Source organism: Zootoca vivipara, chromosome 1, assembly GCF_963506605.1.
Source record: "Zootoca vivipara chromosome 1, rZooViv1.1, whole genome shotgun sequence".
NCBI lineage: Eukaryota > Metazoa > Chordata > Lepidosauria > Squamata > Lacertidae > Zootoca > Zootoca vivipara.
This window is the reverse complement of record NC_083276.1, coordinates 22,383,040-22,399,070: the sequence shown is the minus strand read 5'-3', so window position 1 is coordinate 22,399,070 and position 16,031 is coordinate 22,383,040. Positions and strand designations below refer to the sequence as shown.

General features: G+C 44.5%; 1 protein-coding gene across 4 annotated transcripts in view; it reads right to left on the bottom strand.

Moving 5' to 3' along the window:
• Window positions 1-16,031, bottom strand: part of TTC7B (tetratricopeptide repeat domain 7B) — a 105,361-nt gene that overhangs the window by 52,483 nt on the left and 36,847 nt on the right. For all 4 annotated transcript variants that reach the window (XM_035101891.2, XM_060272302.1, XM_035101893.2 and 1 more), the window contains 5 exons: window positions 13,153-13,231; window positions 8,451-8,623; window positions 4,588-4,651; window positions 3,598-3,735; window positions 803-886 (listed from right to left, as the gene is read on the bottom strand). In XM_035101891.2, the coding sequence (XP_034957782.2) occupies window positions 803-886; window positions 3,598-3,735; window positions 4,588-4,651; window positions 8,451-8,623; window positions 13,153-13,231 (538 nt within the window). The remainder of the gene's footprint in view (window positions 1-802; window positions 887-3,597; window positions 3,736-4,587; window positions 4,652-8,450; window positions 8,624-13,152; window positions 13,232-16,031) is intronic.

The window sequence follows — 16,031 nt, the reverse complement described above, 5'->3', positions numbered from 1 at the left end:
TTAGTTTAATTCCATGATAGGATCAATACCCACAAATCTGATTGTGAGTATCTTTTTTTTTAGAGAATGGAACAGGTATTGCATCCTGCGCAACACAGCCAGGCTATCAAACATGGTGGGTCCTAGGCTACATGTCTAATTTCCAAGCCGCAGACAAGCCAGGAAGTTGTATTGAAGAGATGGAGGAACACCGCCACATGGTATTAAAATAAAATAGTCTGGTATTAACCACCCAAGTATTAGCAAGAATATTAGCAAGAACTGCCACCAAATACCTCCCCTTTATGGCTGTTTTTCCCCCAGCACAACTTATGTTCCATTTCTCTCCCATTTATGAGTGAAGAGGCTGCTCTAAAGAAAAGGGAATGGAAGGGAGGGAATATTTCAAAACCAGGGAACCAACGAATGCCATTTCATATTTCTATCCATCTAGTTATCAAACTTTTTTCTCAATTAAAAAAAATGGGGCATAATTTCTGAATAAAACATTGGACAGAGACAGTTTTGCTAAAAAGTTACAAGTCACTTGAAATAAACAAAAAAAATTGAATTCAACCTCTTTCAGCAGTATACTTAGCTAAATAGTGAGCATATAAAAGTGTTTGCCATACTGAAATTATATTCAGTCTTGCACGAAGACATTAAACGTGGCTTAAAGTTCTTTGGCTTTAAATGCAGTTAAAGCTACAATCCTGCACCCAAGAACAACCCCCTAAAACACCACTGATTTAGCATGTGCAGGACTGCAGCCCACATTATAAGCAGCAGACCTCAATAAAACAAAATCTGCAAAGAGACCTACTTTTCCTGCTGCCATTAAGGACAGTGCAAACTGATACCAAAGATGGAATTCTTCAAATGCAAATTTCATTGCTCTTTCCAAGCACTAAAACGAGAAGAAACAACATCCATTTTCAGTTAAAGTAATAGTGTGCATCTTTCCAGCAGCAGCCTGGAAATAAATAAATGTTAGAAGGCACTTGGCTTTTTGCAAGTGCTATATAAATGAGCAACAAACAAATAAAATAAAATTGCAATAAAAGTAATATTGCATAATGCAAAAAACTAAGGGCTACGTTTTAATGACTCATGAAGTGCACATTGCTGCATTAACCCAAAGAAGGCAAATTTATTACAATTGCAACTTGGGATTTTCTTTTTTTACATGTTTTCTGCTAACCTACTTTTTTCTCCACAGCACAATATGAACCCATCTCTCAGGTCTCCTTTCACAAGGTATTGGGCTTTCTTTACACACCAAAGAAATAACTTAATAACTCTAGCAGTGGCAGCTAGAGGCCCCATTAGCGAAAGCACGCCTCTAGTTAAGTACAGCTTCAGGTTAAGAACAGACCTCCAGAACGAATGAAGTCCGTAACTAGAGGTACCACTGTAAACCCAAACTTTATTTTCCCAAGTGGAACAGATTGTTCATAGCATTGGGGAGATTCTCTCTTGTGTCTCTTCTTCCCTCCCTCTCTTTTCCCCTTAACTCCTAGCATTTTCCTTAAGCCACTTCATAAAAACTCTTCATGATGCTGAGATTGATGCAGCCGGGGGGGGGGGGAGATCTTCTCTCAAACACTTTAGGTCACAAAGTGCACAGTTTCTGAAATCTCTGATTTATTCCAGTTCAAAAGCTCTACTGATCAAGACAATGGAATCAATAGAACACAGATCAGGAGGACAAAGCACAAGCTGGCTTTATCTGTGTCAGTAAAAAGGGTAAGGTAAAAGGGAAAAAGTCAAGGGAAGTGTAACAAGAAAGTTCCAAAGTAGGTTCAAGGTTACAGATACAGTGCGACCTTTCAAAGCAACAGTGCATGATCCAAATTGGAAAAGTGAGAAATGTAGGTCATCTCTTTGCAAAAAGGAAACCAGCTACTGTAACCATCATGGTGATCTCCTGGCAAGTATACTCTGAATATTTCCATGCAAAGCTTTGCTTGAGTTGCTCAGTTCCTCACAGCTGCATGCATCAGTCCAAGTTCTGCATCTACTTGCTGTGAACCATTGATTTGTTTTTAAATGGCAAGATTAAAGTATTTCCCCTTGAAAGTATTTTCCCTTTATTGTTTTTCACAATATAGAACTTAAAGTTGAAATATTTGATTCACCAATACTCAGCCATAATAACAAAAAAAAAGCCAAGCTAAAGTAGTGAACTGGGACCATTCAAACTTTCTGACCTGATACAGTCATTTCCCCACATCTTCATCTTCTAGGTAGACCATTTATTATGCAGTCACAGAGAGAAGTTCTAGCATGACTATGTTTTTGCACAGTTGTTATTAATACCATTTTTCTCCCTAGCTTTGAGAATTCAGGAAAGTTAAATAATTATATAGATTTTAAAAATATCTTTCATATGCACACACTTGATGGCTTTCTAAATAAAAGGTGATAAATTTTAATTTATTTTTAATAAATGCCAATTTAAAAGTTACTTCAAATACCCAAAACAATGCTATACATGTCTATTCTGAGGCAGGTCCTCCAGAATTCTGTAAGTATTACTCTCAGGTAAGCTTGCATAGCATTGTAACCTTAGAAAATTACAGGACTCTGTATGTATATGATGTTTTTCTTAAAACAAAACAAAACAAAACCACCCTAAGAATTCATTCGCAATATTGTTTTTATCACAGAATCTAGTTATAAGAAGACAATGAAAACATTGTCTTCTTGGTTTTGCCTAATGTGATGGAGACTTTCTTCAACCAGGCTTTGAATCACTATGGTGATTCTCAAAAAATAAAGGTTGGACATACAATAACTCATTGTGGCAGCAAGGAAACAGAAAAGCCTATCAAGGTAACATGGTTTCAAAATCTCAACTTTCAACTCGCATTACTTTTAAAATGTGCAGAAACTTCACTGAGGTATACATGTTGACACTAGCCAGACAGAGAATTCAACTAACAATCTATGGGAAAAGCCAGAATGTAAGATACCTAGGTTCAAAACCATTTAAGCCTTTAAAGATAAAATTCAGCAGTTTGAATTGGGCCTGGAAACAACTCAAAAGCCACTGAAGTTGGCTCAATATTAGTAGTAAACGGTCTTTAAAAATTGGCTTGTTAAGCTGTAACTGCTAAATTTTGCATCAGAAGATAGACAAAAGCATTCCTGTTATATACTTAAAAAAATACTTACCTGTCAGCTCTCTCACCTTATTTGCTATAACATCTTAAAGACAGTCACGAGGTGGGATCACTCAAATACCCAGCTAAGCAAATTGGTACTGAACAAGTAATAAAGTCTCCTAACTATAAAGCAGTGTGAACCTGAATCCAACTGTTTGATTTGGGACAAAGCGTGCCAAACAAAAACACTACAATCATCTAGTTGAAGAAATGTGTAGCTGCACTGATTATGAATTACTTTCCATTATTTGTGTCCACATTACACAATGACTGTTATCTCTAAGACAGTATTTGTATTATATCCACCAAAGTCAACATGCAGCTGAATGATACACAGATTGCTCCATGCTATGCTGAATTGGCGAGTTAACTTTTCATATGCTGTCAACCCAGAATGTCGCCTAGGTGAACCACTGGGCCTTGGATTCATTGGTCAGCTGTCACAGCCTACCTCTGATAACATTTCATATTGACCTCTTCTTCCCAAGGCAATGGTAAGCAAGTCATAGACTACAGACGCACTTTGCAAACTGATGATGCGATCATTTTTATGTTCTGGTATTCTGCTCAGCACAGCATCGCGATTAGCCTGGATAGCAAGACCAAAAACGAGAAGAGAGGATCAGTGAACAAAATATATAAAACCAGGTCCCATGCTTGGGGTTCTCCAAAATGGAATGGCAAATTCAAACTTTTGTTGCTTTGGATGAAGGAACTGCATTTCTCAAGGGCTGCTGCATCACAACTACCATAAATACCTGAGATGCAAAATACCTGAGATGTTTAAAAACATGAAAAGATGCTGAACAACCTCTCTCCACAAGAAGAACAGTACATATGGCATCTGTTTATTCACCTGGTGGATGCCTTAAGTAATAAAGATGAATTGCTCTAAATGTATTCCTCTGTAGGGTTTTAGATATAAATTAGTAGGTAATTTACTTTTATATCTGACCAGGGATCACCATGTCCTTTACTTTTCAACAAGACTTCACACTCATAGTTGTCTGACTTCTTTTAAAGACGCTGATGATGGCCAATGGTTGGGGTCCATAAAAATCAGTGAATCAAGGTAATCAGTCACCAGGGTAGGTTTTCAAAGTGGTCGATAAGGAGCACTCTGCTTTTAGAAGCTTAACTACTCATATATTGCCATGAAAACACATCCTCATAGATCAAGAGTATAATTCCCCTTGAACAAAACTGACATTTCCTTTCAGCCCTGGATATTCTGGCAGCTCAAAAACATACACAGTTGCAAACACCCACGATGGCAATGCCAGCAGCAGTACGGATCCTACAGAGTGCCTGAAGTATGGTACACCATATGCTCATCCTCAAAATGGAGTAAATCATGGTGTGAAAAGGTTGACTAAGGTTAATAATGCAACAGCAGGAATGTAAATGAGGGTTCCTTCATAAAGAAAAATGGCTCACTTACCATAGATTCACTAATCAGCAGCAGCAAGAGCGCTTCTTCAGTGTTCTCTTGAGGACAGAAAATGCTGTTAAAAATTGAGTATTCATTACCGTAAAAATCAAGTTCTTCGAGATTCATTTACATACAACAATTAACTGCTGTGTCACATTTTGTGCTACTAATGATTTACTGAAACACCGTTTATGAAAACCTATTTTGGGTCTCATAGCATCAGCAAATCAAATAATGGAAATAAATATGTTTTGAAATTTAACAAAACTGCAGTAATTAGGATCAACAACTAAGAGCTCAAACCAATTTTCTATTTTTGACAACTACAAATTGTCACATTGCATTTGTGCTCAAAGGCAGTACCTTCATATTTCTGGATTTATAGCAATACACACTCAATAGGTAAAGGTAAAGGATCATTAGGTCCAGTCGTGACCAACTCTGGGGTTGCGGCGCTCATCTCGCGTTATTGGCCGAGGGAGCCGGCGTACAGCTTCCAGATCATGTGGCCAGCATGACAAAGCCGCTTCTGGTGAACCAGAGCAGCACACGGAAACGCCGTTTACCTTCCCGCTTGTATTTCTCTACTTGCACTTTGACGTGCTTTTGAAGTGCTAGGTTGGCAGGAGCTGGGACCGAGCAACAGGAGCTCACCCCGTCGTGGGGATTCGAACCACCAACCTGTGGTTAAACCCACAGCGCCACCTGCGTCCGTCACTCAATAGCCAACACTGAATTTGCTCTCTAGGCTTCTTATATTTGGATCGCAATACCTTGCATTTTAGCTGCACTCCAAACTCTTAATAACATTAATTTGCTTGAGCCACTTTGCATTATTATATTCTTTCTTAGAAAATCTACAACACCAGTCATTTTTCTGCTTAATTGGGAATATGGAAGGTTGGCAGGAGCAAGGGGAATGCTCCTGAGATAGACAGAACTTTGTGGAATGCCCACTGAAGAAACAATAAACTCAGATTAAATTACATGATGATGTTTCTACACTGGCCCACACTACTGAGTTTTCAGAGGTACAAAACCAATTCCTTTTATTGAGTGACTGAGTGATATGGGGAGGGTCCATAACTCAGTGCTTTGCATCACTGGTCCTAGGCACTTGTCAGTCACTGATATCTCCAGTTTAAAAAGATCAAGAAACAGGTGATAGGAAAGACCTCTGTCTGAGGACCACTTTATTTCTGGTCCACGTCAATTTTACATGTGTTTATTCCTGTCCATTCTACCTCATTTCTACATTAATCTGAACATTTAAAAAAATCTGTATGAAAATTGGTATTGAACTACCTACAGTCATACCTTGGAAGTCTAATGGAATCCGTTCTGGAAGTCCATTTGACTTCCAAAATGTTTGAAAACCAAAGTGCAGCATCTGATTGGATGCAGGAAGCTCCTGCAGCCAATCAGAAGCCCCGGCAGACATTAGGCTTCCAAAAATAGTTCGTAAACCAGAACAGTCACTTCCGGGTTTGCAACGTCTGGGAGCCAAAAGTTTGAGAACTAAGCTGTTTGAAAACCAAGGTATGACTTGGTTTATCTTTATACATCTTTTAGCACAACATAATATTTATATATGCATCTTATCTCAATGTGCACATTTCTAAATGTATTTTATTTATTTATAAAATATTTATAGACCACTATTTCATTAAAAATATCAAAGCGGTTTACAACAAAAAGACATAAAACTATATTTTGAAAAGTTAAAAGCAGACATCAATTAACTATTGTGGAAAGATGTATTCTCAATTGCTTGCGTAGGCCTGGTGGAATAGAAGTTTTCAACAGGAGTTTAAAAGTTAAAATAGAAGGCTGCTGCTGAATCTCTATTGCATGCGTATCGGTGCAGGAGGTGCAAACAATTCAAAGTGTTGGTGCTGACCTTTAAAGCCCTAAACAGCCTCGGTCCAGTATACCTGAAGGAGCGTCTCCACACCCATTGTTTAGTCTGGACACTGAGGTCCAGCTCCGAGGATCTTCAGGGGTTCCCTCACTGCGAGAAGTGATTTTACAGGGAACCAGGAAGAGGGCCTTCTCGGTGGTGGCACCCACCCTGTGGAATGCCCTCCCATCAGATGTCAAGGAAATAAACAGCTATCTGACTTTTAGAAGACATCTGAAGGTATGTTTTTTTTTTATGTTTGATGTTTTATCGTGTTTTTAATATTCTGTTGGGAGCCGCCCAGAGTGGCTGGGGAAACCCAGCCAGATGGGTGGGATATTCTTCTCCATCATCATCATCATCATCATCATCATCATCATCTAGATCAATTCACTTGAAAGTGCAGCCCAAAAAGTTTTACCACTATTCCTACTTCTGCCCAAGATCCTAGAAAGATGCTACCTGCCAGAGTATGCAGTATAAGGCTTCAATGACAAATAGTCCTATCTGGTGTAAGACCTACTTCCTGTAGTTCTGTTCTTGCTTTTTCCTCCCTTCCCATAATATTAGCAAAGATCAAGGGATGCAGCTATTTAGGAATCCTCAGAGGTATTAAATATAGGGGGGGAAACTTCTTTATGTAACAAGGAAAGGAAGACCAGAAGAACATTTCTTCTTCTTCTGGGAATTTACTTTCGTTACGCCTTTAAGGAAATGCTTCACTAATATTCTACTCTATGCATAATTCAGTATATCAAAAAAAGTCGGATAGAACAAATTTCACTCCGCTTACCAAGTCCAAAGTGCCAAATGATAGCAAATGCAAGTGAGTGCATTTAAACATGCTCGGGGAAATCTTTCAGACCAAAGCTAAGGGAAATGCTTAGAACCAATTTTCCCCTGCAAGTTTCTCCATTTGAAAATCTCTACCCAGCTCAAAGCAACATAAATACAGGTCCAGTCCCTGTACTGTAAGAATAGTTTCTGCAATGGCTTTGCTAATTATTCTTGTGAAATATTTTTGAACACACATTTCGATGTTTTCATTATCGCTAATAAGAGACTGGAAGAATTGTCATTTTAATTGCTCTCCTGCTGTTCCGAAACAACGCCTAGAAAACAGCTACACATCAGCTTTTCTTTACTATTCGAACTTGGATACCTTTTCGTAAGCACTGTGGGTGTAACTCAACGTTGTGCTCTTCCAGTCGTTCCCTCTGCACAAGCCTTTCAGCTTGCCAGACTGAACAACCCCCCTCTCCTTCCCGCTGTGTGTTGTTCTGGGGTTCTCCCAACCAACCAGAGCCAATCTGGGAGATTGGGGGGGGGGGGAGGAGAGATGGGACAGTCCCATTGCACAAGTGGAAGTCCTGGGAACTTAAATGCTTTATCATTTTAGAAGGCCTCCTACATGCTATTGGAGCAGGTCACAGCACATGAAAATGATCAACAACGTTGCACTACAGCAATAACAATTAGAAATTTAATTATTGGATTGTTTCATTACTTCATGGAACAAAGGCTCAAGGCAGGTAAAAATTCTAAAGCTCCAAAAAAAGTTCTAAGGTAGGAAAAACTTCTGCATGATGTTAAAAAAATGGTGGGACCTGCCAAGAAAACACTTCTGAAGATGTTCATACTATTCTAATTCGACAAGCAGGTGACCGGGAGGCAGGGGAGATATAAGCTACCACTTTTTGGCGATTTTAAAGAGAGAGAAAGGCAGTGCCAAACTAAGACCATGCCACTGGAGGACTCCAACTTTTTAAGCTAGTACACTGCAGCCCACTTAAAGCATCTCTCAACAAAACAGGCATAATATCCAAATAGCTTTAACACAAACCAGAAAGTATGGATTTTGTTCTCCACCATTCCATTTTATCAGCCCAATTTATATACTGTATCAGCAATACTGTTGCAATTCATAGTAACGGATTTAAAAAATCATCATTATCATAAACAAAAAGCTTACTTTTCTCCAGAGTACACCCGTGGTCTTCTGCTAAGCGCATAACTCTTAGTATTTGCACCTTTCCATAGGGGGTCATTCAGGGGTGACTCGTAAGGAGGGTCGTCCAGTGGATTCCAGTAACTTTGTTCACACATGCCTCGTAGCAAGATTTCAGCTAGCTGTCTTGCTATTGTCTGTCAACAAGGAAAAGTATTTCCAGGGAAGTTAAGGGTGTACAAAAAACAGACTGCCGCAGTAGGGACGTAAGGAAAACTCTGTAAAATTAGGCTTATGAGCACGAAGCAAAACAAACAATTGCGACACGTAACTTCGGTACAACAACGGAATGTGCCATCAACATATTGCATTTTGCTCAACGTATTCTATACCTTCTTATAATAGTAAATTAACATACGATGTCACTGTAATACATATTAGAATGAAACTGGCTAACAAAAACAAAGTTCCCAACAGAATCAACCAAGGTTTAAAAGAGCAGCTGATGAAAGATACACTAACAGGTAGCTCATTCTCCCAGTGTGGATCCTTACACAGCTATGAGGTCACTCTACATGTGGGCAGAGATGGTGCCAGGTTTGAAGAAGGCGCCAGAGACAGTGCATTCCATCCTCTGGCCACTCCATCCTTTTCCCACCTTACTTTTAAAAACTTTCCCATGTTTGTGTCAGTAGTGGTGGACCAGAACTTCTCCCTCTGTGCCTGGCTAGCTAGCTGGGTGAGCAAAGCTCGCAAGTGAGGCAAGACTGATGGATGGCACATTGTGAAGCGCTGCGCTGACCAAATCCTCTGAGGGTCCATGCGTTTCCTAACCCCCACAGGGGGAGAGTGGCAGCAAGTTCAGCCAATGAGATGTCTGCTTTGTGGGGCTCCCGAGGCCATCTGAGTAGCAAGGGGACAGGTCAAGCCTCCTCAGCCCACCCACTTCCTGCTCTCATTTGCCTCACACCCCCAAAGGTGGAATCTCATTGGCAGAGCTCACACCACTTCTGCCATGGGCTCATAAATTTTAAATATCAAAATGGCAGATATCTAGCACCTCTAGGGCATGTCCAGGGCTGTTCATGAGCTCCTGGGATGTGTGGGGCCCCAGAGTTGTGCCCAGAAGTCCATCCATAGTAGTCCCACTATCAACAGGCATCGGACAACCCCAAGATGACAAGAAATACCCCCCCCCCAAAAAAAACTTAGCAGGACCACCACCCCACCAAAAAGCAGGCCACTGAGAATTCACGGAGGCTATGAATGGTTATGCTCCACTTCTAGTTTTGGAGGCAGTTGGCTGGATTCAGCTACCCTGTTCCGATAATGGAAGCCACTGCAAGGACTTCCACTAGCACAACAGGGCGTTCTTCCTCCCCACCTCCCCCCAAATCCGCTTTGGAGGATCAAGAGATCCCCAGAACAGCACACACAGGAGGAGGAGAGGGGAGATTGTTCCGTCAGGCAAGCATAAATCCTTACCGTGTTTCTCATATTATAAGTCATGTCTTATATTAATTTTTTCTTCAAAAAAACACGACATGGCTTATTTTTGAGGGATGTCTTATTTTTTAATAAAGTGCACGCGGGTGCTGTTTGCCGGGCTTGTCAAGCCCAGCAAACAGCGCCTGCCGATCTTCGGTGACAGGCGGGGGTGGGCGGAGAGCGGAGAACGATCTCCGCTTCCCCCCCACCCCCGCCTGTCACACAGCACAGGTCGGCGGGCGCTGTTTGCCGGGCTTGTCAAGCCCAGCTAGGAGCGCCCGCCGATCTTCGGTGACAGGCGGGGATGGGGGGAGAGCGGAGAACGATCTCCGCTTCTCCCCCACCCCCGCCTGTCACACAGGACAGGTCCGAAGATCGGCGGGCGCTGTTTGCCGGGCTTGTCAAGCCCAGCAAGGAGGGCCCGCCGATCTTTGGTGACAGGCGGGGGTGGGGGGAGAGCGGAGAACGATCTCCGCTTCCCCCCCCACCCCCGCCTGTCACACAGGACAGGTCCGAAGATCGGCGGGCGCTGTTTGCCGGGCTTGTCAAGCCCAGCAAACAGTGCCCGCCGATCTTCGGTGACAGGCGGGGGTGGGCGGAGAGCGGAGAACGATCTCCGCTTCCCCCCCACCCCCGCCTGTCACACAGCACAGGTCGGCGGGCGCTGTTTGCTGGGCTTGTCAAGCCCAGCTAGGAGCGCCCGCCGATCTTCGGTGACAGGCGGGGATGGGGGGAGAGCGGAGAACGATCTCCGCTTCTCCCCCACCCCCGCCTGTCACACAGCACAGGTCGGCGGGCGCTGTTTGCCGGGCTTGTCAAGCCCAGCAAACAGCGCCCGCCGATCTTTGGTGACAGGCGGGGGTGGGGGGAGAGCGGAGCACGATCTCCGCTTCCCCCCCACCCCCGCCTGTCACACAGGACAGGTCCGAAGATCGGCGGGCGCTGTTTGCCGGGCTTGTCAAGCCCAGCAAGGAGCGCCCGCCGATCTTTGGTGACAGGCGGGGGTGGGGGGAGAGCGGAGAACTATCTCCGCTTCCCCCCCACCCCCGCCTGTCACACAGGACAGGTCCGAAGATCGGCGGGCGCTGTTTGCCGGGCTTGTCAAGCCCAGCAAACAGCGCCCGCCGATCTTCGGTGACAGGCGGGGGTGGGGGGAGAGCGGAGAACGATCTCCACTTCCCCCCCACCCCCGCCTGTCACACAGGACAGGTCCGAAGATCGGCAGGCGCTGTTTGCCGGGCTTGTCAAGCCCAGCAAACAGCGCCCGCCGATCTTCGGTGACAGGCGGGGGTGGGGGGAGAGCGGAGAACGATCTCCGCTTCCCCCCCACCCCCGCCTGTCACACAGGACAGGTCCGAAGATCGGCAGGCGCTGTTTGCCGGGCTTGTCAAGCCCAGCAAACAGCGCCCGCCGATCTTCGGTGACAGGCGGGGGAGAGCGGAGAACAATCTCCGCTCCCCCCCCACCCCCGCCTGTCACACTGCACAGGTCGGCGGGCGCTGTTTGCCGGGCTTGTCAAGCCCAGCTAGGAGCGCCCGCCGATCTTCGGTGACAGGCGGGGATGGGGGGAGAGCGGAGCACGATCTCCGCTTCCCCCCCACCCCCGCCTGTCACACAGGACAGGTCCGAAGATCGGCGGGCGCTGTTTGCCGGGCGCTGTTTGCCGATCTTTGGTGACAGGCGGGGGTGGGGGGAGAGCGGAGAACGATCTCCGCTTCCCCCCCACCCCCGCCTGTCACACAGGACAGGTCCGAAGATCGGCGGGCGCTGTTTGCCGGGCTTGTCAAGCCCAGCAAACAGCCCCCGCCGATCTTCGGTGACAGGCGGGGGTGGGCGGAGAGCGGAGAACGATCTCCGCTTCCCCCCCACCCCCGCCTGTCACACAGCACAGGTCGGCGGGCGCTGTTTGCCGGGCTTGTCAAGCCCAGCAAGGAGCGCCCGCCGATCTTTGGTGACAGGCGGGGGTGGGGGGAGAGCGGAGAACGATCTCCGCTTCCCCCCCCCGCCTGTCACACAGGACAGGTCCGAAGATCGGCGGGCGCTCCTTGCTGGGCTTGACAAGCCCGGCAAACAGCGCCCGCCGATCTTTGGTGACAGGCGGGGGTGGGGGGAGAGCGGAGAACGATCTCCGCTTCCCCACCCCACCCCCGCCTGTCACACAGGACAGGTCCGAAGATCGGCGGGCGCTGTTTGCCGGGCTTGTCAAGCCCAGCAAGGAGCGCCCGCCGATCTTTGGTGACAGGCGGGGGTGGGGGGAGAGCGGAGAACGATCTCCGCTTCCCCCCACCCCTGCCTGTCACACAGCACAGGTCCGAAGATCGGCGGGCGCTGTTTCCCGGGCTTGTCAAGCCCAGCAAGGAGCGCCCGCCGATCTTCGGCTCTGTCCCCCGATGCGCGACGGCTCGGGGAAGCAGGCAGGGAGCTCCTGCTGGGTCCCGCGCGTTCGCCTCTCGCTCGGTCGGGGCTACACGACATGGCTTATTTTCGGGGTATGTCTTATTTTTCACCAACCCTTAGAAATCCTGTCATGGCTTATTTTTTGGGGATGCCTTAAAATATGAGAAACACGGTAGTGCTCTGAAGAATTCCACCCAGTATGGGAACTGCAGGTGGGGAGAGTGTTACTGCATCCAGGTCCTCCCATGGGCTGGCCAATGTAAGAACAGGATGCTGAACTACATGGGTCATTAGCCTAACCTAGAAGAGTTTTTCATGTTTTTAGGTAACATTCAATGTGCATGGAAGGGTGGCTGTTGGGAGGGCCCAGAAAGTTAGGGGATGAGAGTGAAGGAATGGAGTGGCTAGCAACATGAACAGAGGTACTTCACACTGCATGGTTATTTAATTTAACTGGAGCCTCTTAACAGTTAATAAATGCAGATCCCACTTTTCAACATTCTAATAAATAGTAAATGCTGGTCAAGGTTCTTCTCTGAATTGTTAACTTTTATTATAAGCTTGTACAGGCGTGCATGTTAACCACCAACTGTAACATAATAATATTTTTATCTGCTGGTTACAGCAAGGGTCATTGCACTACAATACATCAAATACAGTATTACTACAGTGCATTCTTATGAAAAGTCCCACTTTTCAAAAAACAACAACAACAACCCACTTTTCAATGTGTTCAATAGGGGCTTACTGCCAAACAGAAATGTATAAAATTGCAGACTAAAATAATCACTTATTATCCATTTTAAACTATTTGTAGTTAATTGTAGTTATGAAAACTTACCATGCGTAAATTTTGTGTAGTTCTTGTTTCAACAGCTCGTAGGATCTCTCTAAATCTACCGACTCCTCTTGTCAAATTCCTGTATGTATACACAGAATTCCACAGAAATAGTATTTCCAGCTAATATGTTGACATTTAATACTTTTTAAGGAAGCATCAGTCCCATCCCCCCCAACACCTGCCCAGTTACTAAAGTTGATTTATCCACTTTTGTAAAGATCAAGTAACTTTTTACTCTCGATCACACAAAAAATACTATTTCCTCAAATCCAAAACATAACATGTAGGCAAAATACACTGGCACACGAGAAAGGCCAAATGGTTTGCTGGCATTTGAGCTTTCACAGTCTGCACCCCAGATATGCCCAGATTGCAATAAATTTGTCACTGGTCACCAAAGCGATGTTTGTTATCTTGCTGCTGTTGTAGCTATTATTCTAGAATCATCCAGAATATAAATCTGGGCTGAACAAAAATCCCTCCCATCCCTCAGAAATGTAAAGCAACCATAATGCTGAAATGGAAAAGTAAAGAACAGGATGGCATCTCTTTAATATACACTTGTTCTGAAAACAACTTTACAACCAACTTTAATTTTCAACAGTACAAGGTTTACAGGAGAGGTAGCAAGTTGAGCAGAAGGGTACCACAAAATTTAATTCACTAGTCTTTCTTAAAATGAGAATGAACCTCTCGTCATTTTTTTCTCATAAAAAATGCATTCCCATTACTGCTAAATAAAGGGAAATAAATGAGGGACCAAATGAGCGCAAGAATTGCATGTCTCAACCATATAAAAATAGCCTCTTCTCCAAGGTCAAATAAACCTGAGCAACAGTAACATGAAATTAAACAGTAGGATTGACAGCAGACTTGGACACTGGACTTTGCAGTAAAGCTGCAGTACAAAACTTCAAGTTTGGCTTGTCAGAATGTGAAGACTTCTGCAGTGCTCCGAACGATTCACAACAATCCATAAATGGAAGCTGTATATGACAGAATATCCTGCACCCATCCCTGCAAATTTACAAACTTTTCCCCCTTTCAAACAAAGCATTTCCTCCTTCTAACACACAAAATCCCATATCAGTTTTAAAAAGGAAATTTAGTTCCTCCTTTATTGCAATGCATCATCATCCTGTTGTTGTTGTTGTTTAGTCGTTTAGTCGTGTCCGACTCTTCGTGACCCCATGGACCATAGCACGCCAGGCACTCCTGTCTTCCACTGCCTCCCGCAGTTTGGTCAAACTCATGTTCGTAGCTTCGAGAACACTGTCCAACCATCTCGTCCTCTGTCGTCCCCTTCTCCTAGTGCCCTCAATCTTTCCCAACATCAGGGTCTTTCCCAAGGATTCTTCTCTTCTCATGAGGTGGCCAAAGTATTGGAGCCTCAGCTTCACGATCTGTCCTTCCAGGCAGCACTCAGGGCTGATTTCCTTAAGAATTGATAGGTTTGATCGTCTTGCAGTCCATGGGACTCTCAAGAGTCTCCTCCAGCACCATAATTCAAAAGCATCAATTCTTCGGCAATCAGCCTTCTTTATGGTCCAGCTCTCACTTCCATACATCACTACTGGGAAAACCATAGCTTTAACTATACAGACCTTTGTCGGCAAGGTGATGTCTCTGCTTTTTAAGATGCTGTCTAGGTTTGTCATTGCTTTTCTCCCAAGAAGCAGGCGTCTTTTAATTTCGTGACTGCTGTCACCATCTGCAGTGATCAAGGAGCCCAAGAAAGTAAAATCTCTCACTGCCTCCATTTCTTCCCCTTCCATTTGCCAGGAGGTGATGGGACCAGTGGCCATGATCTTGGTTTTTTTGATGTTGAGCTTCAGACCATATTTTGCGCTCTCCTCTTTCACCCTCATTAAAAGGTTCTTTACTTCCTCCTCGCTTTCTGCCATCAAGGTTGTGTCATCTGCATATCTGAGGTTGTTGATATTCCTTCCGGCAATCTTAATTCCGGCTTGGGATTCATCTAGTCCAGCCTTTCGCATGATGAATTCTGCATATAAGTTAAATAAGCAGGGAGACAATATACAACCTTGTCGTACTCCTTTCCCAATTTTGAACCAATCAGTTGTTCCATATCCAGTTCTAACTGTCACTTCTTGTCCCACATAGAGATTTCTCAGGAGACAGATGAGGTGATCAGGCACTCCCATTTCTTTAAGAACTTGCCATAGTTTGCTGTGGTCGACACAGTCAAAGGCTTTTGCATAGTCAATGAAGCAGAAGTAGACGTTTTTCTGGAACTCTCTAGCTTTCTCCATAATCCAGCGCATGTTTGCTATTTGGTCTCTGGTTCCTCTGTCCTTTCAAAATCCAGCTTGCACTTCTGGGAGTTCTCGGTCCACATACTGCCTAAGCCTGCCTTGTAGAATTTTAAGCATAACCTTGCTAGCGTGTGAAATGAGCGCAGCAATTGTGCGGTAGTTGGAGCATTCTTTGGCACTGCCCTTCTTTGGAATTGGGACGTAGACTGATCTTCTCCAATCCTCTGGCCATTGCTGAGTTTTCCAAACTTGCTGGCATATTGGGTGTAGCACCTTAACAGCATCATCTTTTAAAATTTTAAATAGTTCAGCTGGAATATCATCACTTCCACTGGCCTTGTTATTAGCAGTGCTTTCTAAGGCCCATTTGACTTCACTCTCCAAGATGTCTGGCTCAAGGTCAGCAACCACACTACCTGGGGTGTACGAGACCTCCATATCTTTCTGGTATAATTCCTCTGTGTATTCTTGCCACCTCTTCTTGATGTCTTCTGCTTCTGTTAGGTCCTTACCACTTTTGTCCTTTATTATGGTAATCTTTGTACGAAATGTTCCTTTCATATCTCCAATTTTCTTGAACAGATCTCTGGTTTTCCCCATTCT